Source organism: Epinephelus fuscoguttatus, linkage group LG23 (genome assembly GCF_011397635.1).
Source record: "Epinephelus fuscoguttatus linkage group LG23, E.fuscoguttatus.final_Chr_v1".
NCBI lineage: Eukaryota > Metazoa > Chordata > Actinopteri > Perciformes > Serranidae > Epinephelus > Epinephelus fuscoguttatus.
Genome location: NC_064774.1, coordinates 28,119,833 through 28,146,948, shown reverse-complemented (window position 1 = coordinate 28,146,948; position 27,116 = coordinate 28,119,833). Strand labels below are relative to the sequence as shown.

Below are 27,116 nucleotides of genomic sequence, written 5' to 3'. Positions count from 1 at the left end.
ACATTTTTTTTTTTTTTTTTTTTTTTACCTGTAGTGATATTTATCAGTCTAGATTTTTTTGGTGTGAGTTGCAGAGTGTTGGAGATATGGAGATATCGGCTGTTGAGATATCTGCCTTCTCTCCAATGTAATGGAACTAGATTACACTCGGCTTGCGTTGCTCAAAGCACCAAAACCATTTGAAAACTTAACATCAATGTCTCTTTGCAGAAATCCTGACCCAGTTACTCAAGATAATCCACAGAGTTTGTTGTGAGCAGTTTCATGTAGGAACTATTTTCTTTCTACTGAACTATGTCCACCAACCAAATCACCATGCAGAAGGAAGAGTGCATCTACTAATGGACAAGAGGCTTGTGCTTGTGACAGCGGAAGATGTTAACATTAATGGCGTCCTTCTTGGCTGACTGTTCCTTTTGGCATGGTGATGCAGTTGGTGGGTATAGTACAGGTGAAAAAAAAAATTGTTCTGCATGAAACTGCTCACAACAAAATCTGTGGATTATCTCGAGTAACCAGGTCATGATTTCTGGAAAGATACACTGATGTTGAGTTTTTCAAATGTACTTTCGTGGCGCTTTGAGCACCACAAGCTGAGTGCCATCTAGTTCTATTATATTGGAAAAAATCAGACATCTCTACAGCTGATATCTCCAACACTCGGCAACTCACACCAAAACAATTAAGGTTGATAAATAGCAAGACAGGTAAGAGGAAAAATAGTACTTTTGATTTTGGGGTTAACTGTCCCTTTAAAGTACATTTTGATAATAATACTTGTATGCTTTTACTTACATGACTTTTTTAAATGAAGGATCTATTTGTAATAGGGTACTTTTACAGTGCGGTTTTGCTACTTTTGCTTAAGTAAAGAAACTGAATACCACCACTGCCTTAGACATAGCCTAACTTATTTTTAAATGGCACCTTGCATTTATTTTGATAGCTTGACAGTATGAGAGAAAAAAGGAAACACAAGGAAAGAGGGAGTGATGACATCTGCTTTAGCAAAAAACATATTGCCACCATTTTTGAATAACATTCATTCAGAATTAATAGAAATTAATAGAAAAAATAGCTGTAATAGCCTATTTTACTTTTTGACGTCATGAATAGACTCTTCAGTACTGTAATATACCAGGACCACTGGTGTAGTGGAGTTTATACTGGTTATACCCGCCTCATTTTAGGGCTGTTTACAGTATACCCACCTATCAGCCAAAAAGCCACTGGAATATATAGGAGAGAATACCCACTTCCTCCTCAGTTACATACCCATCTATTATATATATCTATACCCAACTATTGGTCCACTCACCTTCTCAACTACCACTACACCACTGACCAGGACAGTATGTACACAGACAGGTGACAACAACAAATTACAAAGTTGGCATGTAGACCTTTAAATTATAGTTTTTTTTAATTAGATTTGTGGGTTGCCGACTTATTCTTTGAACTCAATATTCTTTCCATTTTTAGACTATTTTATTCTGGCAAAGTTCATTCTATGAACAGTTTGACCTCAATATTCCTGAAATCCCAGCTCAGGCCAGGATCACAATTAATATGCAGTTCATTTATTATTATTCCAACTTGGAATAACAGTGTTTTGGTTTTATGAAATACTTAAAATTCATATTCCAAGCTTATGAATCGCGTTGTAATATAGTACAGATGACGACAGTATGACTCATTCAATCAGTTTCACAATGTTCTTGTTACATCCCTGGATACGAGATGTGTCACTAATTTACACGGAAATGTGGCTCAGGAGAAAACAAAAAAAACCTATCTGGGTACGGCCTTTTGTCCGCGTTGACCAATGACTGATCCGGAAATGAGGGAGGTTAAAAATATATACCAGCGCAGCGCGGGTGAGCGGAGCTTGGTTCCCTCTGACGCAGTCTGCCTGTAAAATGTAAAACCCCGACCCTCTAGCATGCTAAAGGTAAAACAATCGCGCGCCACTTTAGACGCTACGGCCCGCCTATTTATATGTGACGCAAAGATTGACCAATCACAACCCTCTGTGGGCGGGATTTGAGCTAAATGACGGCGAGCTGTTGCAATGAAATCCCTCTTTGTGTGTTGTCAACGTATATAAGACATCTCTGCCGCAGTTTCTTTCTTTGGAATAATGTCGGCTGAATATGATAATAGGTAAGGAAATGTTTTTATGGTTTTTGGGGCATTTTGTGTGTCAGAATGTGATTTAACGGTTTACGTCGGTATGTTAATGTTAGTTATGGATGACTGTTGGGGATGTAACGTTAGACGTGGAACGGAGCATCTAGTGCTTTCAGTGCTCGACTAACGGAAAGGCCTGGTGGCTCAGAAAAACGTCACGGGTCTTTACGTTTTATCTAGTAAAAAAGACGACCGTATGTCAGATGTTGGCATTTTATGTCAAATATGTATATTTTACTCAGTATATTGTGAGTTTGTTTGGCGGCGGGTATGATAGCGATCGCTGTTTGTCCTGAACGTAACCGAAGCAAATTAAATGGCAGCCGGCGCCTTGGGTAGCACGTGAATGCGCCTGGTCTAGGCCTTCCCGATTTCTGTTCTAGATGCTTCTGTCGTTAATAGCTCTATATGAAAACGTATCAGTGTGGCGGAGCGGTGGATTTCTCAGCTTGTGTTAGAGTACAGGTCGGCTGTCGAAGCTGGCGCCTCAGATGTAAAGATATTTGCTCTTTTTCTACGAGGGGCGCACATGGTCGTCGTAGTGGTCGGGGAGTGCTAGGACAATGCCGGTAGTTTAGGCCGCTGAATGCCGTCGGAAGCGTTTTCCTCGACATTGCTGTAGGTGATGGTATATGTGACTTCCGTGAAGCATATACGCAGTTTGTGTTGGTATACGCTTCATATATGGCTTTCGCTGACGTGACAAGCTAGTTAAAATGCTACCGTTACATGTAGACGCGCAGGGCCTGTTGGCAGCGGCAATGGCGGGCCGGGGGCTACAGCCAGCCGAGGCTTTTCTTTATTCTTACTGTCGCACTTTTCGGATTACAACCACGTCTTAAACCGTCATTAACATTTACGTCTTGTCTAGTCAGAGAGAAGTTGTTTGTTAATTAGCTAGAGAGTATTTGAGGTGGCTAGGCCGTTAGTTCCATCGACGAGCTTCCGACTTTTCAGCCCTGAGTGGAGAAACGACCATCTTGAAATGTATGCAGTAGAAATGGCGGACCCGTGATAAGGCGTTTGCTTACAAGCACAAGGAGTAAACGGCAAACTGATGCTAAATGTCAATTTAGCAGCCCAGAAAATGGTGTTTTGCCTGTTTAGGAGTGAGTTTGTGACATGGGGAATACTATCTACTTAGGTAGGCGTTTGTCAAACTAAAAATATATTCAGAAGATTATATTAAGTGCCAGTTAAGAGATGAGACGTAGTGTTGTATTTAAACATTAGGAACATTTATTTATATCCATCCACATTCATTATAACATGATGGCAGCAGTCATGTTTGGCCTTCTGCTAAGGGCATTTTCATATCTATAATGGACTATCTACAGTGTGTATGTTCTGATGTGGTGTGAAAGATGAAAGCTTGTAAACACTCAATTGTCCTCCTATTCACAGAGACAATGGCCCAGAGGGCATGGAGCCAGATGGGGTCATCGAGGTGAGTCCCCTACAATTGTGGCACTCAGAATAACACAAACAAGCAGATTTGAGATCATATCTTTTTTAATATGGTGCCTGTGTGTTTCCGCAATTATCTTAACCCCTTCCAGAGCAACTGGAGTCAGATCACGGACAGTTTTGATGAGATGAACCTGCGCGAAGCTCTGCTCAGGGGAATTTATGCCTATGGTTTCGAGAAGCCTTCTGCTATCCAGCAGAGGGCCATTATGCCTTGTATCAAGGGTAAGTAGTGCTTATCTTTATAGAAGTCACCATTTTATTTTTTCAATACACCTTATTTACAGTTATGAGAGACTGTGTGTCATTCACACTCAGAAATGGCCCACCTAACAACTACATGAGTACAGCTGCACTTATTGCTGCATGCTGCTAGAGTGACCAAATCACATATCTATGGCAGGCTCAAAAGCGTCACAATATAAGGGCTGTGCCTGAAGTAGTATTTGCGAAGACTCACTTACACTGGGTAGCGATAGAGGAGTTTGTACCAGCATCTGGTTCGAAAGTAGTTAAGCTGACTTTTGCTAAGTTTCAGCACCAGAGCAGGTAGTGGGATCTGCCAAGCAAAACAAGTGTTATGCTATCCTCTGTTTCCACCAACCTCTGTTTCCAGTTTTTAAGCCTGCCGTGCTGTTATCTTGTGTTGGCTGTGGTAGTGACACAGCTAAGGAGTGATTTTACTGACGAAACAAGATTCACCCATACAGTGAACATACATAAAGTAAATGTACTAAAATCAAAGCTTGAATTGCATGAAGATTAATCACTAATACAAAAATAAACTCTTAACATCCAGATTTTAATATCACATCTAACACTAGAGATTCAACCCAACTGGACACTGAGCTTGTCTTACCTGCCATCATTTTAAAATTGTATTGATTCCAAATGCATAATCCATGTCAGCTAAGTAACTTCAACACATTAGTTGCCGTTTAAATGAAAGTTATAGTGATTTACTTGATTGAAATGTGTTCTTTTAGCTCACTGTCTTCCATCGATGAGTTAAACCAAAGTGTTTTTTGGGCGTGTTGTGACAAACTGTCAGTAACTCCTGTGTGTTAAGTCAGGCTGTCTAATATAAAACAAACAAACCTTTAAACAGACTTGAAGAAACTGTCCAGCATAGAAACACGCCCTCTTTACAGAGATTGCGCTATGGGGCCACTGCAGGTCCATTCTGTGCGTCTTTGCAATTTACTTAGAACCAAACAACAGTGGTATCATTGCGCTCGAGTTTGTGGTGTTCAGATAGCATGGTGGTATTGCGGAAGCAAAAGAGGTGGACTGATGTGATGTAACACAACAGTGTTGGCCTCTAGTGTGACATGTGTCACACGTGACTTAGCTGCTAACTGCTATCAGCTACTTATATCTCCCAGCGGTGGGTCACACGCTTAACATGTCGTCAAAATGTCCCACCCATCCCGTCCTTACTTCTGTTCCGCAAACTGACTGTTTCATACACATTGTTTAAGCGCTGTCACTTTCTCAGCTTAAAGGCGAGATAACTTGTTCTCCCCATTCAGCGTTTGTACTGGTTAAATGGAATGGAGAGGAGGTAGCGTGACATTCCTGCCTTGCATAATGGGCTAATGTGACAAACTACACAAAGTGTGACACACTGTATTTCCATTCAAATAAAATACCTGGTGTTGTGATCACACAGTTTACTGTCCTTGACATATAGTACACTCTGCTTTTCAAACGCTTCCAGAAAGTGTCGTTTATTCTGGCCAATGGGATATTTTTAGTCTGCCATCTTGGCCACAGGGCGAGAGATCTCTTCTCTGTGCAATTAGCCCCGTACCCATCCTGGCTTTTACAGGACATTGACATTTACTGTTGTTTTCTTGTTGCTCATGCTCTCTGGCTGCACTACAGTGGTTGATGTCTTCTGTTTATCTCTTTTCACTTTTAGGTTACGATGTGATCGCTCAGGCCCAGTCTGGCACTGGGAAGACTGCCACCTTTGCCATTTCCATCCTCCAGCAGATTGATGTGGAGCTGAAAGGCACTCAGGCTCTGGTCCTGGCTCCCACCAGGGAGCTGGCTCAGCAGGTATGCTCAATGTCAGATAAACAGTGTGAGAAAACTGCACTGAAATTGTGCTGTGGGGGCCGCGTGACACATTTTTAATACAAAACAACCATTCTTTGATAATTTTTATCAAGTATTGCAGTTTATCAGCTTAACATAGCTTTAGGAAACTGAAACAGTTTAGAAGCTGGGTGAATTTCATGTCACCCTGTGTGAGTAGCTCTGAATGTTAACATATGTAGCAGTTTCCACAGGTGCTCCTTACTGCTACACTTCACTAGATTTAGACTGTGTATGTGATTATTGAAATATTTGGACACATTAGATCATAGTTACAAGGATGGCGTAATTCAGTTTCTTTTGGCAGGTAAGAGGCCAACTTTTCTCCCTGCTTAAACGGTCTCATGTGTTTCAGTACAGCCTGTTGTGTAACAGCAGTGTTTCAAAGAACACAACTACAGTTCAGCCAGGCTCAGTAAATCAGGATTGCTTTCAGGAAAGTTCTTTCTAATGAAGTCTAATCTGAATTGCCATAGAAATGTTTGCCCTCTGACTCTCCCACTTGGGTTCTAGAGTTAGAGCTTTTGTGTCACCTCAGGCTAAACCAGTGTTAGAACCTGACGGACACAGTTTCAGTTCAACTTCCTCCCCTGTAGTTCCTCAAGACTGGACTGAAGAGAGGTCTGAACTGCAGCACATTTCAGATGTATTGATGCCTAACTTAAGATGTAGAGTTTGAGACTTTAATCAAGTATCTGCACATGCTCCAGTCCTTATGTGCTCCTGTTTGACTACCTAATACATTTGCCTCGTGGCAGTTGCATTTTTCATCTATTTGATCTAATTCTTAAGCATGGTGCAACTGGAAATGGAGTTCAACCTATAACAGCACTGAGCTCCTGATGCTGGCTGTTGTATCATAATTAATGACGTCTTTTGCATGTACTATTTGCAGCGTGGTTAACTGGCTCACAACACTGTATAATCATGTATACAGGATGACTAACAGTGACGTAAACATGGCCATATCTGAAATACAGTCAAAACCACAATAACAGTGAGACTAATTATTGGAATATTAGTGTGACCCCTGCAAGTTCCTACAGCTAGACCAGTCCCAGCCCCTGTTAAACTAGGTGTATCCTCTCAGTAGTGTTAGGCGTAAGGTTTGTACGCCCATTACATGACGTAACTTCTTTCTCCTGTCGAGCCCCAAAGCTCTGAAAGTTATCACAGCCTTTGGCTATGCAACTTGTGAATTTTTGTAGCTAGGCGCTGCTGTGATTTTAGTTTGGCATGGGTGTCTGAGGGAATGCTGGCTGAGCAGGTCTGCCTGTACAGAAATCTCTGCAGCTCTTGTTTGAGAGACCACAGGGATAGCCAAAGGCCTTAAAATCAGGAAAGAATCAGTGTGTGTGTGTGTGTGTGTGTGTGGGGGTGGGGGGGGGGGGGGTTGGAGTAATCCATAATAATAGTAATCCATAATCCATAATAATAGTAATCCATAATAGTTACTAATCCAACAATTACAATGTTGTGTTATTGTCTTAATGGGCAGACCAAAAAATCAAATGTGCACATAGCGACAGCATCCAATGTGCCTGTGGAGAGGCGCATCAGCCTTGGTAGTTTTGTGCCTAGGCTCCAGACTCCTCCTCCTCCTCCTCCTCATGAGGTCTAACTGCTGCTTTAGTGAGTACTAGTCAGATAAGCAGGACTAATTTACTGTAATGGTTTGCTGAGCTAGTGAATACGTGAGTCAGTCATTATCTAATAGCGTGAGGAAGTCCAGTATCTTATGCTTTATTTGGGCCTAATGATATAATAATTTTAAGCAATCAATACTTGTACTATGCTGTGTTAGGAGGACTGACCGCTTTTATGAAATCAGTATAAAATAACCTTGACTTGGAGGTGTGCGACAATAATTGCAGTAACCAAATGCAACACTTAGCGGTTCATCAATGTTTACTGCCAGGCAGCCTACTTTCCCGCTAACCCTCTGAGTATTTACTTATCTGTAGAATATTTTGTTTGTACATTGCTTGGCGTTTCAGTGCATGTGTTACGAAAACACAAAGCGTAAACGCCTTTGTGCAATGCTCATAGCTGAGCAAAGCTTTAGCCGTTGTGCTACAGAAAGAGAAATCCCATAGTAATGTATAAACTGACCACAAGCGTGGTTAATCACAGTTTGTAGGTTCAGATAAAGGTTTGCCCCTTTACCCCTTGAGATTGACTCATGTTCTTAATTAATGCTCTATAAATGTTGACAGTGGAAGATTAATTTGTAAAATCTGATCTTTTTTTTTTCCACTCCAAAATTGACAAATCAAACCAGTCTTATAGTTTAGTGCAGAATCAGAAGAGACCCGCTGTATAATGATGAAACCCATGCGTGTCAGCTGACTCTGTAACTCTCTGTTGTGGTGTTGCTCGGGTTGGCGTTTTGCTGGCCTGAGTCCTCGGCACAGCAGGATTCCAGAGATGTGATCATACATCACTTCTGAATACAGCACTCACCACCTTTTTGAATAATCACCATCACTTGTATTCTTGCATGCACACTACAAGTATGAGAACATAAAACATGTTGGTTTACTCCTTTACCTGAGGGGAGGAAAAAAAAACTCCCATCTTGGAGAGTGTGGGCCTCACTGTGGTGAAAGATAGTCTTTGGCTGTGTTTCAAAACAGGTTTACTAGAATCCATAGCATATTGAAGATGATTGGTGGTAAACTGTTTCTACTGTGTTTGACTATTAAGGGTTTTTATGGCCTAAACATGAATTGACCCACAGTATTCCCCCTTTTCCCCCTCCTCTAGATCCAGAAGGTGGTGCTGGCCCTGGGTGACTACATGGGAGCCAGTTGCTACGCCTGTATTGGAGGGACCAACATCCGCAATGAAGTCCAGAAGCTGCAGGCTGAAGCCCCTCACATTGTGGTGGGAACCCCTGGCCGCGTCTTCGACATGTTAACCCGCAAAAACCTCTGTAAGTCATCATGGGAAGTGATCATGTGTCAAGCTGTCAGTAGGCTGACTTAATTGAAATGGTTCCCCAAATTGATTACAGGACATTGGCCCATGTTATTGATAAATGCTCTATAAATGCTGACAATGGAAGATCAGTTTTTTACTCGCAAGTGATAAATCAAACCAGTCTTGTAGTTTAGTGCGGAATCAGGAGACCCGCTGTATAATGATGAAACCCATGCGTGTCAGCTGACTCTGTAACTCCCTGTTGTGGTGTTGCTCGGGTTGGCGTTTTGCCGGCCTGGGTCCTCGGCACAGTAGGATTCCAGAGACGTGATCATACATCACTTCTGAATACAGCACTCATCACCAAGCATATGAGAACATTGAACATGTTGGTGTTCTGGTTCATTCATTTAATGGTCTGCATTTCCTTGCAGCTTCTAAGTACATCAAAATGTTTGTGCTGGACGAGGCTGACGAGATGCTGAGTCGAGGGTTCAAGGACCAGATCTATGAGATCTTCCAGAAACTGGCAAGCAGCACACAGGTAAGAACTATGTGCCAGTCTCCTCTCCTTAGTTTGTTTTCTTCTTAGCCAGCCATCCAAACTGTCTATGGTAAAACCTAGACTCTCTATTGTTTGCTCATAAGATGATATTTGGTTAAAATATAATAAAACTTGATTTTCTCTTTATTGCCCAGCTGTAATAAGGGTACTCTGTTCAATCCAAGGTTCCCTCTCCTCCCATCTGCAGTGTTGGTGAAGGACTGAATGTTCCTTGGTATAGAGGCGCATCTGCCCTCCACTGTGGCTAGGTTTAAGTCCTTGACTCACAACTAATTGGCAGATTACATTCAGTCTTGTTCTCAATGTATTGGTTTGGTTTTGATATTTAAGGCTTTTTACTGTGTATATAATGGATCAAAATTCCCTCTTACAAATATTTTATATTGCTGTGAAAACACAAACACAATTTCTCCGTCACACAGCTGTATTTATTCAAGGTTCTTGCCAAAAACTCTTTCAAGATTACATTTAAACACATCATGATGATGTTTTGATTTACCTTCGCCCAATACTCATTTCTACTGAACAGAGCTTGAATGCATCATTAACTCAAAGCAACCTCCGTTAGCTGCTAGTTCGGGCCACCAGCTTATTTGCACTCCTGTCGATTTTTAACAGTTTTTTTTTTTTTGTTCTCAGTGTAGCATTTTCAAGGGCAGAAAAGTGTCCCCCGATTTGTCTAGTGAGTTTACTGCGTCCTTAATGCATCACAGGGAAGGTCTCTGTTCATCCAAACATGTTTTCTGTTGTCCCCGTGACAATGGGACACTGATAGTCTCGAGCACTGCTTAACCACTGCCATCGGTGAACTTAATTTGACGAAAGGCCAATGGCCTACCTGGTACGTTCATTTGAGTGTGAACACATGTTAAACAGCCCTCCCTTATCCTCCCTTCCAGGTTGTCCTACTGTCGGCCACCATGCCAGCTGACGTGTTGGAGGTCACAAAGAAGTTCATGCGTGAGCCTGTCAGAATCCTGGTAAAGAAAGAGGAGCTGACCCTCGAGGGTATCCGCCAGTTCTACATCAATGTGGAGAAAGAGGTGAGCAAACATTTTCCATTATTGAGTTTAGTCTGCAAACTATGCAGATGAAAGGAGGACATGTGGTGTAAAGAGCAAGTGAACTTGGTTGAGCCTGCTGTGTGTCTGACCTGGTGGTGATTCTCAGGAGTGGAAGCTGGACACGCTGTGTGACCTGTACGAGACACTGACCATCACACAAGCGGTCATCTTCATCAACACGAGGAGGAAAGTGGATTGGCTGACTGAGAAGATGCACGCCAGAGATTTCACCGTGTCTGCCCTGGTAAGAGACTGCATTTAAAGAACCTTTTTTATGACCATGTCTGAACTGCATGAACCAGAAACAAAATTCTTTGATTGGCAACCTTTTGAATGATGTCAAACCTTGTGTAGTCATAAATATGCAATATTCATGTCTTGGAACACTCTGCCTCTGTATACTTTGGTGTTTAACACTTGTGTGGGATTTAGAGTGTTCTGTGAGAAGTAATGCATTTAGATATTTTTAATTTATGGTTATCTAAAGAACTCCACTGTATTTATAATTCGACCTGTGAAAACAAGACACGTTCAGGAGAAGCTGTTAGCCAGGGGTTAAAGCTATGGCACTTGAACTTGTAACTTTAAGGGCATGAGCCATATAGTCGGACTGTTCTATTCGACACTCCTTGCTGTGAATACCACACCATGTAATTATGTTTTGTTGTTGAGGCCACTGAAAGAAATTCCAAATCAACTTGATACGGCAATAAATTTTTGCTCACTGGTTTGTGTCTATTAGTGATTTGCAGTCTCTGCCCTCACAAACTATGTGATGACAGCAAACATGTTGCAGTAAAAATAACTGTAATGGCTCAGTCAGCAAGTCCACAGGGTGGCCATTTGGATTCAGCCTTTGTCTCACATGTACCTCCCATCCTTGTCTTTCAGCACGGTGACATGGACCAGAAAGAGAGAGACTTGATCATGAGGGAGTTCCGCTCTGGCTCCAGTCGAGTCCTCATCACCACTGACCTGCTGGTACGTGCACTAACAGCCTTTTACACCCACTATCTAACAGCTGACGTGTTTGCTTTTAAGATGAGATTACTCTGTGCAGTCCAAGGTTCCCTCTCCTCCCATCTGCAGTGTTGGTGAAGGACTGAATGTTCCTTGGTACAGAAAGCTATCTGCCCTCCACTGTAGCTGGGTTTAAGTTCTTGACTCACAACTTAATGGCGGATTACACTAAGTGCTGTCCTTCACTGTTTAAGTTTCATAACATTTGGAGGGACTTAATTTTGACTGCATACACTTGCACACAAACACATCTACAGAGTGCTGCAGGGATGGCGTTTATTTACGCTTTACCAAGTTCTGTGGTAAACACAACCTCAGAGATAATCTTCATAAATTAGCAGCACTTCGGTCACATGACTGATGTCGCCACCGCAATGAGGCCATTTGGGAACAACCTCTGTAGTCGTATTTAGACGCGTGTCAGCCACAGCCATTTTTAACGTTTTGTTCTACGGCCTCTGTACTTGTGAATTTTGAAGCTCTTAAGTGTGTTAACCACAGACCTTAGTTCAGGCATCAACAACCCATTGACTATGCGTCGATTGCTAAAATGCTAACTCGTTTCCAAGTTTCAGCGCTCATACCTGCAGCACTCAGTCTGGAAGTCCAAGACAAACGCCACAAACGCCCATGTTTGAGGTAGTTTTGTGTTTTGCGGTCCCACATGCAGTGCACTGATAAGCTTGTGAACTCGGTTATGTTCACTCTTTTTGTTCTGTATGCATACAAATGACTGCTATGCAACTAATGGTAAATGTGTTCCTCCTCAGGCCAGAGGTATTGATGTCCAGCAGGTGTCCCTAGTCATCAATTACGACCTGCCGACCAATAGAGAAAACTACATCCACAGGTAAGAAGACAACGACAAGCATAGGGATGTGAAACTAAAATTGGTAGACCTTGTAATTGCTTCCCATCTATCATCCTGAATGATGTGAACACAAGTCATCCAAATGCTCTTTGCTCAGTGAAACTGATTTTTATTTTATTTTTGGTCAGGATTGGTCGAGGTGGTCGTTTCGGCAGGAAGGGAGTAGCCATCAACATGATTACCGACGATGACAAGCGAACCCTGAGGGACATTGAGACATTCTACAACACCACCGTTGAGGAGATGCCCATGAATGTGGCCGATCTGATCTAGAAGAACCCACCGCCCATCTCCACCCCCTCCTCCCCACTTATTTTAGCAGTCAAAACTTTGTTTCTTATGCGATCTGAATTCTAAGAACTTCCTTTTGCTAAATTCCACCATGACTTTACCCTCTACATTCTAAGGGAAGGAAGAGCACGGCCATTATTCCTTCCTAACCTTTGAAATAGTTTTCTGGCCGTTTTTTTGGAAGGATGAATTACTGACCTGCTTCAACTGCTTGCCATTGTCCGCTACCCCATATTGGCACCTAAATTCTACCTGCAGCTAATCCCGCTGATGGTTTACAAACTGAGGACTTTTAACATCAAACAAGAGTTTGTACCTCGGTCCCACAAGTGCAAAACATAACCACGTTTCCAAAAGCACACGAACAACAAAGTTGTTTTTAAAAGGACTCTAGCTCTGACTGTTGGCAAAAGCTTAACATTAAATTAACGCGGCTCCGTTGATAAACACGCATGATGCTAACAGGAAGATCAGCAACGCTTTTGTGAAACGCGGCTGTGGTTTGCACCTGCACGGCGTCACCCGGTGCCGCACTGCTCGGTGACTCAACGGTTTAGACTGCAGTCCAGTTTGGACCCAACAATGATGTAAATGAAACGGGACGTGCTGCATTTGACCAGATCAGTATTGAAACAACCTTCAGTGTACTGGAAACAGCCTTTTAACTCACATCCATTATCATGTTCAGAAGAGGTTTTGGGGCTAGAGTACACAGGGCATATTCAATAAAAAGACCTATATAGTAAAATCCATCATGAATGAGTTGTTTACCCTTTTGATCCTTTTACTGCTGTTTCATATATATATATTTTTAAATTGCTATTGTACATACAGCTTGACTTGTACAGTCGCTTGTGCAGTAGCATTCAGTTGAAGACCGACCGGTGGCCACAGACGTTCGGAGGCAAAACGACGGTGAGTGCTGTGGAGACTTTGCCTCTCGACCCTGACGACCTGGTTGGATTTTCACCTCTAACTCTTTGACATTACTGTTCATTTAGATTTTATTTTTAAACAAAAATTATTGGATTTTTGATAAAGTGGCGGTGTCTTTGTAACCTACCTCGCCAACATGTTTGGGGGAAGGGGGGGGCCCGTCTGATATTAAAGGACCAAACTACAGATGAAGTATATAGAGATCCCCGACCCCTCCTCTCTCTCCTCTTTCTAAGCGCTCTCATTAAAATGCCTGTCATCATGGGGTTTGGTGTGTAGGAGAACCGTCATGTTTTGAGGTGTGTAGTCAGTGCTATTTTTTAAAAATGAATTTACGCAATTGTTAACCTTTTTGAGACAGAAACAGTATCAAGTTTTCTACATTGGATTCTGTATAGTATTTATTTTAATGGTCTTTCAAAAAAAAAATAAAGGTTTCTCCTTTTAACAGTGTAAACTGGCCTCTGCATTGTTGAATAGCATGAAAGCTGTAAGGGCCAAACCCTTTGTGGAAAGGCTAGTATTCAACCAAATGACAGCCAGCACTGCTTGTAATGGACAGACATACCTGTCACTGATTGGCTGCTGAGAGCACAGTTTGGTCCAACTTCCGGCGTTGACAGACAGCTGTTCCAAAAGGTTTCTTCTCCTCGTTTGGTTAAAAGGCCAGTTTATTTGTCAGCTGTAGGTCTGAAGGAACCGTGAAACATCTTGAATGCCCTTTTGATTTATCTCGTGTTTTTTTTTAGTTTTTTTTTATGGTCTGACATTTCCAGCTGCCTCTTAGTGACGTCAGCAGTCTTCAGCCTGGACTTTATTTACAACATTCTAGCATGTCATTACTGATTGTTGTCTTTGCGCAATAAACATGTAATTGTACATCGGTGTCATGTCCATTCAGTCACGTGCGCTAATACAGTGAATAATCCCGGGGAATAGGAGCATTTTGCCCACGGATCCCTGACACGTGTCCTCACACACGTCTCATCTGGCTCTGGACTCTGGATGGACCAGGCATGTGCACAGATGGACACCAGGTGGTGCCCTTTAGCAAACATGTTTCCTTAATATTTCTAGTGTTAAAGTTTGGCCCATGACATCAATACTCAAAAGTGTACTGTATCCTACCTGACTCCATCTGAGTGAGCCCCGCCCCTCCCTCCACAACTTTCCGTCTGGCAGCCGCGCACAAATCAAGCGCCCTCCCTCATGTGCCGTCACAGCCAAGTAACTTTAATGTTTGCCCTCAGCATCACTGTTGTGAATTTCAACCACTATTTAACATCTCAATACAGCCTCATATAGGCAATAACCTACCATTAATCTTAAAAAGAAGTAATGTACTCTGGCGTAAAACCACACCGTCTCCCTTCAACTCTGCCAGATTCAGGTTCATCAGCTGCCCGATGTGAGCAGGGACTAACGCCGAATTGCTTGTCCACTTTCACACGTCTTTTTAAACCAAAATTCAACTTGAATTATACCTCATGTCTCCCGCGTCGCGTCTCTGATCGTTAATTTACACAAAAATGACATGCAGTTTGGTGCTGCGGTGCGTAAAGGACGCAGGGGAGGCGCTGTATGCTTCTGTTCTCTGGAAATCGTCAAGAATATGTAATATATGTAATATTTAAAGCTTATTTCTAAGATGATAATAAGAATTAGCGCGTGGCAATTCGAGAAAGACAGAAGGAGAAGGAATGAGGAGAGGAGAGGAGAACGCACTGGCCTGATAGTTACAATTTAACATAGGCCTACTTTGTGGTTTGGAGTAGACTGGTTGGTTTATTGGTGTATTAATTAGGCTACTTAATTATTTTAAGCGTTTTTCAATTTTGTGTAAAGATTGTGCACAATATGGCATTGTTTTGTTTTTTTTGTTTTTGTTTTTTTTTTTTTGCTGTTTTTGCCTGTTATAAATAAAGAATAAATGTAGAAAGTGAGTGTGTGTGTGTGTGTGTGTGTGTGTGTGTGTGTGTGTGTGTGTGTGTTGCAGCTGCTAGGTGGATAAAGTATAGATCCTCAGACACCTCACATGTAAGCTAGACAGACATGTTCCTGCTCATTTTCACCAACAGCATAAAAGAGATTAAAAAATAAATAAATCTTTTTTTCTTTTTTTGCATATTTTGCTACTAACATGAAAAGAAACATGCATTTTACTCCTCACTTTACATATTTTTTTCTCCTATGGGCTGAGTTGAAATTCTTATAATTTCATCAGTTTTCCTGTATTTTGTGATATAAAATATTGTTGTTATGACCAACCATTTAATGAAGGGGACATATCAAAATTATGAAAAACCATAGGCATGTTTTGTTCTACCCTGGGGAGTGCATCTGGAAAACTGAAACTCCCCCACACACAACTTTGAATCAAAATTCCATCCCTGCAAATAAGTGAATAATTTAGGCCTAACTATGGTAGACCACTTGAGCCTTTGAGAGGAATTCTTTAGATCTTTATATGGAGCTAAAAATAACATCAGTATAGAAGACATGATACCATAACTTCTTAGTTTATAAATATAGTTTATAAAGTAGTCTGTTATCAAGACTGCTGTGAGTTGTTGTTTAGCTCAGTGGACGTACTTGTAATCCAGCTGCATATTGTTAAACTCAATAGAAACAGGTACAGTATTTTTTTCCAGTATAAAGCAAATACTCGTGAGTCCTATTGGCATTTATGTTGATGCAATTTAGAGACAAATTAACACAAACGCAAATAACCTCATTACTTAATACCTACCGCAGATGACAACTAGCTATGACAATATTTAAGCCCTTAGTTAAGTAGTCTTTTAGTCCTAAAAGTTGGACTAATGCTTAGCTCTTGAGGACTGACTTCCTACTGTGAGAAATGTGGACTCTGGATTTAAGGTCAAGAACACAGTCGGTCCACTAGAGGGAGACATTGTCCTTTCATCACTATGGCAAAGTTGTTAAGTTAACCGGCAATCATAGTCTGAAAGCATCTCAACCTGGAGGAAGAATCAAGATATGTCTGTCTTCTCAGGTATATGAGTTCATGTGATCATCAGTCAGTGGTTAATACAAAGAGAAAAGTGGTGTAAAAATGGAAGGCGGGCATAAAGAAGCTGCCCCTACAAAGACAGATGATGTAGAGGAATGCTGCTTGTTCGATTCTCCAACTGACAGGATAAATATTAAAATTAGCACCCTTGTCACCACTACCGAGGTGCCCTTGAGCAAGGCCCTAATTTGCTATGGTGGAGCTGCTCACCAGCCGACACGTCAGACTGTAGTTGTACTGGTAAGCCTCAGAGTGCCAGTGTGCAGGCCACCCACTCAGTTACCCACGTGACTGGTTTATGTCAGTCCCAGATGGACTCAGAATTCATGAATTTGTTTAAGTAGATGAATGATTTATTTCTCTTTGATTTGCAGCCACACAAGTTCTAACATGGAGTGGTGGTTACAGTACAGCAGGGGTTTATTTAGGGTGATGCATCTTGTCTGGAATAGTGTCTACTAGCCTAGCATCTTAGGGACGGCATCCATAATGGAAAATTTCGCAGGCCACAGTTTACATCCTAAACCTGTCCTCCAGTGCATATGTTGTCATGTTGCTGCTGTTTCCCAGTGGGATGTGGTGCTCACAGGGGAGGTGGTCACTGGGTCCAAATTCCATCACACTCAGTTCCTTTCCTGTGCTATTGAAAAAAGTTAGCCATATCAAATGGTTGATAAAAATGGGAGGTATGATTTGTGTGAGTGTGATCATAAAAAATGAAAAGTGATCCAGTTTATAGTGAGTCAGACAGTTGGAAATCGTCTTGGAGAAAAACTGGTTTATTACTGAACTTGACTTGGTGCTCTGAAGAATGCTTTGGTCTGTGAATGACTTCTTCTGTTGTTTGTTTGGATTTGCTTTTCGTCCATCATTATCATCACGTGCGCTGTCATGTGTATGTATCTGTCTATCCACAGTTAATCTCGCAAACTACTGGACCAATCAGCCAAATATTTTGTGAGCACATTTATGATTGCATGCTAAAGGACCTCTAATGGTTCTGGTGATTCACAATTGTTGAAAAACCTGTTTTACTCACTGTTTTAAAGCATCACTAACAGCTGACTCCTCACTTGGTAGGGGCCACAGTTTTTCTTGAAATTGTCTTGGCCAAAATCAACAAGCCCTATTGTCTGTTGCAGGCCACATTTGGGCCTTTGGCATAGCTCAAGCCAAATTTTGACCATTGTTGTGGCTCAAAAACTGACATCCACATACAAGTTTGACCTCATTTAACACCAGAGCATCTGCAGATTGATTCTGCATGTTGTGATCCACTTAAGTAAGGACCAATATGATGAGTAAGTCAATTGGCTGGCTAATGTTACAGTTCTGCTGAGCTTGGTTATGTTCAGTAGACAGAAAATAGTTCCTACTTGAAACTGGTCACAGCAAGGTTTGTGGATTATCTCGAGTAACCTGGTCATGATTTCTCAACACATTCTCACTCCGACCGCGTCACATACCAACATTTGGTCATGGACTTTCCACGTCAAGATACGACGGGTGTTGACATTCTGGGACACCATGTGAAGTTCATTCATTCATTCATTCATCTTCTAACCGCTTCATCCTCTTGAGGGTCGCGGGGGGGCTGGAGCCTATCCCAGCTGACATCGGGCGAGAGGCAGGGTACACCCTGGACAGGTCGCCAGACTATCGTAGGGCGCCATGTGAAGTTCTGCCTGTTAAAAGCATTGTCATCTTTCAAAATATCCTTGTGTGTTTCACAGGAAATGTACCATTTACTGACAGTCTGTTACAAAACAAAATGCACTACGTCGGTATAACACTGCAAATTAAAGCGTTCTTTGTCAACAAAATCAGTGTTTGGCTCTATAATCTTACGGGACGCAAACACCGCTTTCCTGGGTGAAAGTCAATATTTGATGGACCAGTTCAACATCCCTCCCACCCACCCTATTTGGACTTTTTCTGCCTCAACATTTTAACGACTTTGAAGTGAGATATGGTTGGGTTTCTGGAAAGAGACATTGCTGTTGAGTTTTTCAAATGAATGTTTTTGGTGCTTTGAGCACCACAAGCCGAGTGCCATCTAGTCCCATTGTATTGAAGAGAAGGCAGACATCTCTACAGCCGATATCTCCAACACTCTGCAGCTCACAACAAAAAAATCTGAACTGATAAAAAGCACTACAGGTAGGAGAAAGAAATATGTTTTTTTGATTTGGAGGTAAAGTGTTCCTTTAACCCTGAAACCGAGGCTTGACCTTCAAATAGTTCGAAAGTAGTGAGGACCGGATTAATGTCTTCCAGCTACACACGCACTACAGCGATCCACATCTACACGTATCCACCTCCTCTGTATGTAACACATGTATGCAGCATCCACAAACAGGCATTGTCATGCACAGTGAATGTGAGTATGCGCCCTGCACCAGCACGCACGAATAACGCAAATAAAAACTGTGCTCCCTCCAGCTGTCATTGACTTGTAACTCCCCGCACCAACACTTTCAATGGCCCCCTGTCCCAGTCTCCAAAAACACTCACACATACACACACACACTGCACCCCAGGCAGGTTAACCCCTCCTAACCTCCCCGGTGTCCCAATATGACGTCCATGCAGCCTCAAAACATGTTACGTCTCTCTGCTTTTTTGTCCTGCTCTCAGCCTAGGTGGCCCTTCTTCCAAAGGCACTTTGGCGAAGATACCCCTTGCCCATCCCCCAACTGCCCAACACACATACACACTCCCGTTACCCACTCCACCCCCTGTTGGGTGCTGGATTGTGGGGTTGAGAGATGGTGGGGTTGGTGGGGGGGTGGATTATGCGAGTGTGAGGCTCGTAAAGGGCCTGCCATGGTCTTTCTGTTGTGTGACGGATGGCTGGGAGGCTGAACAGGCCTGTTTTGCATGAGAAGAGAAGCCAGCAGAGGGGAGAATAGAGGTCTATTCAATGAGGCCTGTCACCCAAAACCACCCTCCTGCACTGAACCCTCACACCCCACCCCTTCATCATCCATCCCTTCATCCTTTCGTCCCTCCTCCTCCTCCCTTGTTCTCCCTCGCCATCTTGGTCTCCTTTTCTTCCTTCATTTTGTGGCTTTCATTTGCCCGTCTTCACTGCTTCTTTCTCACCCTATACTCTACACCCAACCCCCACTCCGCTGCCCTCCTTACTTCTTGATTTCATCCCACTTAATTTCTGTTCATTCAGATTTTCCCTCCTTTCCATCAAGCTGTTTTTACCTCGGCGAGTTCCATAACATTTGAATCCTCTCATTACTTTGTGGGCATTGTGAATGAGAAGCCATAATGGAAATGTCATGGTCAAAGCTCTTTAACACTAAAAGAAGTCATGTGACTTGATGCTCTGACATGCTTAGTGAGTCCACATTTGAGTCAGCAGGAGATATTATGGCATAATTAGGTTAAAGCTGCATTCAATGATTTTTAACCACTAGGGAGCAGAAAAACACCAAAACACATATACAGCCACGAGCCTGTCATGCTTTGTAAAGCTCATATTACTATTGTATTTAACGTCCACTTATACAGCCAGTAATATTAGCAATCATTTTGAGTGGTGTTTCTGTCCATCTGATGAATGTAAGTCCAGTATAAGCTCTCCTTTTTGTTCTGCTTTGGTCTCCACCAAGAGGCAGGTAGCCTGGTTCCAGACCATAGACCCCGCCCACTCAACTGAGTAGGCTTGCATCTCTGGTCTGTCATACTTCAATGAATTTGCGATTTATCTCGTCCAACCGATGGACGGACCAATGAACGCCGGGGGTCTAGCGATTAGCCAATCAGTGCCACGCTGATGTCAAGCTGTACGCCGGTGGGTAACTGGTGAGGATAGCAACAATGGCGACCGCTACAGATCCTACAGACCACATTAACTATGCTATCGAGGTATTTCGCCACTACTCGCGTTAATGGAGGACCAAATTAAGGAAGCTGCTAAACTGGATTTAACGGCGATGCAGCTGGGTGTGCATGACGACGGAGACATTTTAAATGGGCAATGCTCACTTGTTTTCGGCACCCCCGAGGCATGGATACTAATGACGTCAGATTCTGGGTGAGTTGTTGATCTCTACTGATGATTAGGGAAAAAATCAAATTCCCTCCCCCTTGTAAATCGCCTTCAATGGGAGCCATGTCAGACTGAAGGTTCTGGGAGCTTCAGTCTGACACTCAGGCTAAGAGGCAGCCTCTGTGTCTGAAAAATGAAGGCTATGCAGGAGTACCAAAAGCTGCAGCTCCTCTAATGGCCACTTGGGGCTGGCTCCAAGAGTGAGTCAATCCCCATAGACCTCCATGTTAAAATGTCCAACTTTACAGCAGAAATAAACATGTTTACAGCCTGATACAAAAGACAATTTTGGTCTCTATAGTTAATTTCCTTGTTCATGGCAGCTGTATGGGGGTTGAAATTTTATATAACTCACCTGTTTAAATGTAGTTAAGGCTTAAAGTTATGTGAAATTAGCATGTGAGTGCTATCCGCTGATAAGTTGCTACCACAGCAACAACACCTTACCATGGTGTAACCCCAGATTCACAGAGTTTAGGCATAGCCGTACCTGTTGTTATTTCAGTGTATTTTGAGTTTGTAAAAGTTAATTGTAACATTTTGGTCACCTAAAAATATTTTGTTCAGTGTTTAGTTGTACTAAAAGACCCTCTGAGGAGTTGGATTCAGTTTTTCTGGTATGTACACGCCTGTTTTAGCTAGCTAAAATTAGCATTAGCATTCATATTATCACCAATAACTATAGTTATAAATACACTATGCTAACAAAGCTAGCAGCTTTTAGCCCCTTTTCCACCGCAGGAACTTTTATCCTTTACCCGGGATTTTGAAAAACCTCCACACGTTTCCACCAAAATTACCTGGGTAAAAAACTTTCCCTCAAACCCAGACTTTCCCTGTAAAACGTGCAGAGTAGGGGGGTAGGACTTTTCAGATTACCTGGAATTCTTGAGTGGGTGGCTGTTTCCTGAAGAATGCCGCACTTCCTGACACGGGCAGCCGCTGCAAACATTATTCATTTCTACAGGCTTCATTTCGTTTGTGTTTTGATTAAGGATGGGTACCGAAACCCGGTACTACCTCGTAATTATCAAAGACCATAGTATTGTTAAGCGCCAACAGTATCGGTTCTTTTGTGCCGGTGCTGAACTCCTCCACACACACACACACACACATCCACACATACACATACACAAACGCGACACGGTAACCGGTGACAGCCAAGCGGTCACGGTGGAAATGAAGTGAAGATAACTCGAAAATGACTCGAGTTGACGGCAGCTGCACTCGTTACTGTAAGTGACATTAAACCTTAGTGAGTTAGAAGCCAATACTTTATCAATACATGTGTTCAGCAAGCATGAACATGTAAACATGTAGACAGTGATATTCAATATGCTCCGTCTACAGTCTCTCATCCACCGTCACTAACTTTATGTCTCACTCAAGGACAGCACGCTAGTTCAGCTGATAGTGAATTGTAACTAATAAGCTGAAATGACAGCTGTCTGTATGTAGACTAACTTAGTTTGACACTTATCTTAAAATACTTTTAAACTGAGCTGCTGGCTGAGGCAAACAGCCCCAACTCTTTACCAGCATTGTTACCAGTAAACAAGCTTGCGGAGCTGAAAATAGGGCCCACGCCAAATCATTGATGTCATCTCGCTAATTTGAATACATTTTCTGGAACTTTGAGATGCGGTGGAAACGCAAACCACACAGATTACCAGGAATTCTTTTACCCAGGTAAATAAATTCCTGGAAATACAAGTTCCTGGAAATGCTGGTGGAAAAGAGGCTATTGTTAGAGTTATCTCCCCCTCTTATTCAAATATGGTCATTTCTGGCTCAAAAAACAAACTAAACAAACAAAACAATATGGCAACTGCTAAAATGCCAAACTCAAAGCTTCAAAATTGGATTCCACAAACCAATGGGTGATGACATGGTGGCTATCTCCATTACTTTATACAGTCTGTGGCCTCCATCAACTCCTTAGAAAACATGTCTGACTGCTGTTTGTTGCTGGGTAGCTACCAAACAGCAGATAAGTCCAGTGCCCTAACCCCCAAGTAAGTCAGCCTTAGCCTGGACCTGTTCCAGCCCTCAGATGGGGCATGTAGTCGAGAGTGGTGAGAGAATTGCTTGTCCTCATTGTTATCACTACAACGCTAGGCTCACTGGCACTGGCACACTGGAACTTGGCCTGGAAAGCTTACAGATTGTGGTAAACCACCACCACATGTGCTACATGCCATTTTCATAACTTTGCACTGCCCTTTCAACTCTCTGGCGCTGCCATGGGAAGGTATGCCTCATAGTTTCATAACCTCTACCTAAAATAATGATGATGATGATAATGATGCTCATACTCAAGGGATGAGGGTCATTATTCATTGTTGATCAATAGGGAAATGGGCCGGTTAAATAGTTAGCAGTGAGCAGGTGGATATGGGAGTCAGATGACTGGATCAGTTGAAAATGGCTTCATTGCTTACAATCATTGCTTTGTTATAATTACGTCTCTTTATGCTTCCTTTTAAATCACATTCATTATGAATTATTTCCAGTGGTGTAGTGGAGGGTATACACAGATATACAGGATATACCCACCTCTTTTTCTGGTTGTTTACAGTATACCCACCTATCAGCCAAAAAGCCATTGAAATATATAGCAGAGTATACCCACTTCCCTCTCGGTAACCTACCCATCCACCTAGAAGTACACACTTAACCTCATCATCTACCACTACATCATGGATTATGTCTTTCATGAAGGCAGCATGATATTTGCTATACTATCAGCAGAGATGGGACCAAGTCATTGTTTTGCAAGTCGCAAGTGTGTCTCAAGTCTTTGCACTCAAGTCCCCAGTCAAAATTGGCAAGTCCCAAGTCAAGTTGAAAGTCCTAAACTTTGAGTTTTGAGTCGAAAACAAGTCATAATGCGCTCTTCACCCAGTGTAATCCCATTTATCAACAGAATTATTATATATTAAAATTTAAAAAGTATGAATGCTTTTTAAAATTTGCATTTATTTGTTAAAATCAATTTATTGGAAGTCATTGCATGTACACCTGTAATTTTTGATTTTGGCGTACTGCAGTTCATTTTGTGTTGACGACCGTAGTTTTTGTGCACAAACAAAATTATCTTTGGTATTACTGTTTTTAAGATCATGCTGAGTAACGATAGTTCTTCGTTGTTCTCTCCTGCAACTTGATTGGATGTGACTGTGGGATTGTTTTTTAAAAATGAGCCCAGTTAGTGACTCTGACCCAGGGAACCCACTGGTTGTTACTGGCTGAGGACGTTAAATTGTTGGTACTGTAATATGAGGCTTTCTCTGGCATCAGAATTGCTTTCAGGATAAATAAAGTTTTATTGAATTGAATTAGGGCGGCACTGTGGTGTAGTGTTTAGCACTGTCGCCTCATAGCAAGAGGGTTCCTGGTTCAAGGAATTGAGTTTGCATGTTCTCCCCGTGTCAGCATGGGTTTTCTCCGGGTACTCCGGCTTCCTCCCACAGTCCAAAGACATGCAGGTTGGGGACTAGGTTAAATGATGACTCTAAATTGCCCATAGGTGTGAATGGTTGTCTCTCTCTATGTGTTAGCCCTGTGATAGGCAGGCGACCTGTTCGACCTTATCCTCAAGAGGATAAGTGGTTTCGAAAATGGATGGGTCATTTGAATTAATTCAAGCAAAGGGTATAGAGAATTAAGTGTCAGTTTGTTGCGTTAATGTTAGTTTATTCAGGAAATGAACAGAAATGAATCGATTCGTGGCACACTGTCAAAATAACATACTTTTTAATCTTTGGGCTTGGTGGAAGGTATCAAGTATTTTTAAGTCAAAAGGCTCAAGTCCAGGCGAAGTCACAAGTCACTGGTGTTAAAGTTGAGCTGTAAGTCTCTTTTGATTTTGTCAAGTTGAGTCCAAAGTCATCAAGTTTGCGAGCCAAGTCTGACTTGAGTCCAAGTCATGTAACTCAAGTCCGCATTTCTGCTATTCAGCAAGATTTCTGACATAAAATATAATATTTGAAATTCTTATGATATATCTGTGTTATCAGCATGTTATTTAGATGTACTGATATTATTTATTCTCAGTAGCCTGTAATATTATAGAGACGCTCATTCTGTCTTCAGATAACAGGGAACAGATTTGTCAGCCAGTTTTCTGTCACAGGTAAAACTTCAGCAATTAAAAGCTGAACAAAGAAGGCGGAACATTCACACCCACATAAGGATCGACACACCCACCCTGGCTGTGTGTCACAAAAATGGGAGAACACACACATTATTGGCTGTTACAATAGCAACAAATGAATGTATAGCATCGCTTGTAGAGAAGAGGAGTGTTACACAGTTTATTGATTATTGGGATTTTAATGGAAAACCCGACAAAGAAAAGTCCAGGTGGTGAGCATCATGGCCAGCTCTGAGAGGGTGGTGGTGGGAGGGACAGAGAGCTGCTGTCTCCACTCTGCCTCTATCGACTTTAACAAGCAGAAAAAGAACATTTTAAAGAACACAGCTCTGTGATGATGGACAGAAAGGAGGAAACCGACTGCCATGTTGTGTCTGATGTGACACGCAAGCCTGAAGTAAGAGTGTGTGAGGGGACAGAGGGAGCCAAAAAAACTCAGCTGCCGTTCCATTCCATCTGAAGCCACAGAAGTTGACAGATCGATGAAGAAAAGCTGAGATTGTGAGTGTTGGTGAGTTGTTTTTGAAAGAGGAAAGCCAGGGGAGCGGGTGGGAGGAGGAGGAGGAGGAGGAGGAGGGAGAGGGCAAGGTTTGGAAGGGATTCCACACAAGGTTGTCATGGAGATGGAAATGGGAGACTGGAGCCTCACAATTCCCAATTAGTCACAAACACATGGCCACAAACACACACCTGCAGCATGCACACACACACACACACACACACACACACACACACACACACACACACACACACACACACATCTGCATAATACACTCTCCAACTGACTTAGGAAAACTCACTCTTACTCACACTTCTGGTAAGATGTCATGCGCGCGCGCGCACACACACACACACACACACACACCCCTCACCTTTTACTTGCTCACACATGCACAAATTCATGCATTTGTCAGCCAAGCGTTGGGAAATCGCACCTGTCTCACCTATTTGTGTGTGTGTGTGTGTGTGTGTGTGTGAGAGAGAGAGAGAGATTCTCATTTGTGCTCTGTCTGTGCTCTCACTGTGTTGGAGGGCTGTGGCACTCCTTGCTACTCTCCCTATTTTTAAAAAATATACTTTATTCTGAGAAGCGTTAAATTTGATTTGTAGTTGCACTTTAAGGGTACTGTACTGGAGCTGACACATGTAACCGCCACTTGTTGGATACAACATGGGGTCCACACAAACTGTGATTGGCTGCTTGTTTTCTCTCCTACGTGTTTCTGATGCAGGTGCAGATGGCTGATAGTGAAGACAACATTAAAACACTATTCCTCCACTGTGGCAGTGTTGGACTCGTGATGGACAGTTTGAAAAAGGGATCAAAATCTTTTCAAAATAAACTTAAACCCTGGTAAAACACCTCGTATTTCTGTTCATTTCCTTGTGCAACAAAACATCATTTGGCTTGACATTTACATGGGAAGCGAACACTGGGCTTCTGGGTGAAAGTCCAGGGTCTGTTGAACCCATCCCCCATCATAATGAGAATGAGCTGGAAACTGGCACTATTCACATGAGTTGAAACTTTTCAACTTGCATGAGAAAATCATGTGACGCTGTGTTGCTAGATGCCTTTCAGCTTTGAGGTCAGGTTGAGATTCTCCTGACGAAAATCACAAATGAAGGACAAACTTATTGTCGCTGACTGCGGGGACCCAACTCTTCCACTCAATGTCAGTACTGTACAGAGACAGAACAAAAAAGGGCTCGGAGAAAGTGAGTGAACACAGGACTACGTGGTAAATTCTGAAAATATGTATTTGTAACTTGTGTATGGTACTTTGATGAGTTATTTCATAGCAAAATGCTCTGAGTAATTAAAATTGGAAGGAGAAAAGTGGTAATGCACTCCTGGGGAGATTATAAAAACCAATAGAGTGTTGCTGTCTTGGTTCACGCTGGCTCAGTGCACGGAGCTCCCGTGTTTACAGTGTTCACATTGATTCCAGCTAACGGTTATCTGTTATTACAAATCAAGTTAGCTGTTAGCTGCCTTCCCCAGATCATTAGCACAACCGAGGACAAATACTTGCCAGCTGCAAAATACTCCCAAACACTCCAGCAGGTGTACTAACGCAAGTCACTTGAGGCGAAAATGCGCTTTGCGTACAGTGTGAACACAGCATTACACTAGTAGCAGTTAATGTTGCTTGTAGCCTCCAGAGAAGAGGTGCTAATGATACACAACAGGTGGACGTAATATTTTCAGTAATGGATCCAATTACAAAGTTTTAAATCTTGCTTTTGACAGCATCTGCTTTCTAGAACATATTATGGTATGGTTAAAGTTAGGGAATATCATAGTTATGGCAAATAAACAATTCAGGTCCCAAGAAAGTCTGAAAAGAGAGTGGTTAGCACTTTCACCTCACAGCAAGACGGTACTGGGATCAACCCACTGGCCAGCTGACAAATGAAAAAAAAAATA

General features: G+C 42.3%; 1 protein-coding gene and 2 non-coding genes across 3 annotated transcripts; all 3 read left to right on the top strand.

Annotated features, from left to right (window-relative positions):
• The first annotated feature begins 2,054 nt into the window (after nt 1–2,054).
• Nucleotides 2,055–13,245, top strand: LOC125883496 (eukaryotic initiation factor 4A-I). Its single transcript, XM_049567791.1, has 11 exons — nt 2,055–2,163; nt 3,595–3,637; nt 3,750–3,882; nt 5,582–5,721; nt 8,527–8,695; nt 9,117–9,226; nt 10,147–10,290; nt 10,418–10,555; nt 11,203–11,292; nt 12,102–12,181; nt 12,331–13,245. Exons 1-11 carry the CDS (start codon nt 2,141–2,143, stop codon nt 12,473–12,475), a joined length of 1,215 nt encoding a protein of 404 aa, XP_049423748.1. The 5' UTR covers nt 2,055–2,140; the 3' UTR covers nt 12,476–13,245.
• On the top strand, nt 8,077–8,215 carry LOC125884541 (small nucleolar RNA SNORD10). The gene has a single exon (XR_007448744.1). It is a non-coding gene; the product is annotated as a small nucleolar RNA SNORD10 (small nucleolar RNA).
• Nucleotides 8,897–9,035, top strand: LOC125884542 (small nucleolar RNA SNORD10). The gene has a single exon (XR_007448745.1). It is a non-coding gene; the product is annotated as a small nucleolar RNA SNORD10 (small nucleolar RNA).
• Nucleotides 13,246–27,116: the final 13,871 nt, after the last annotated feature.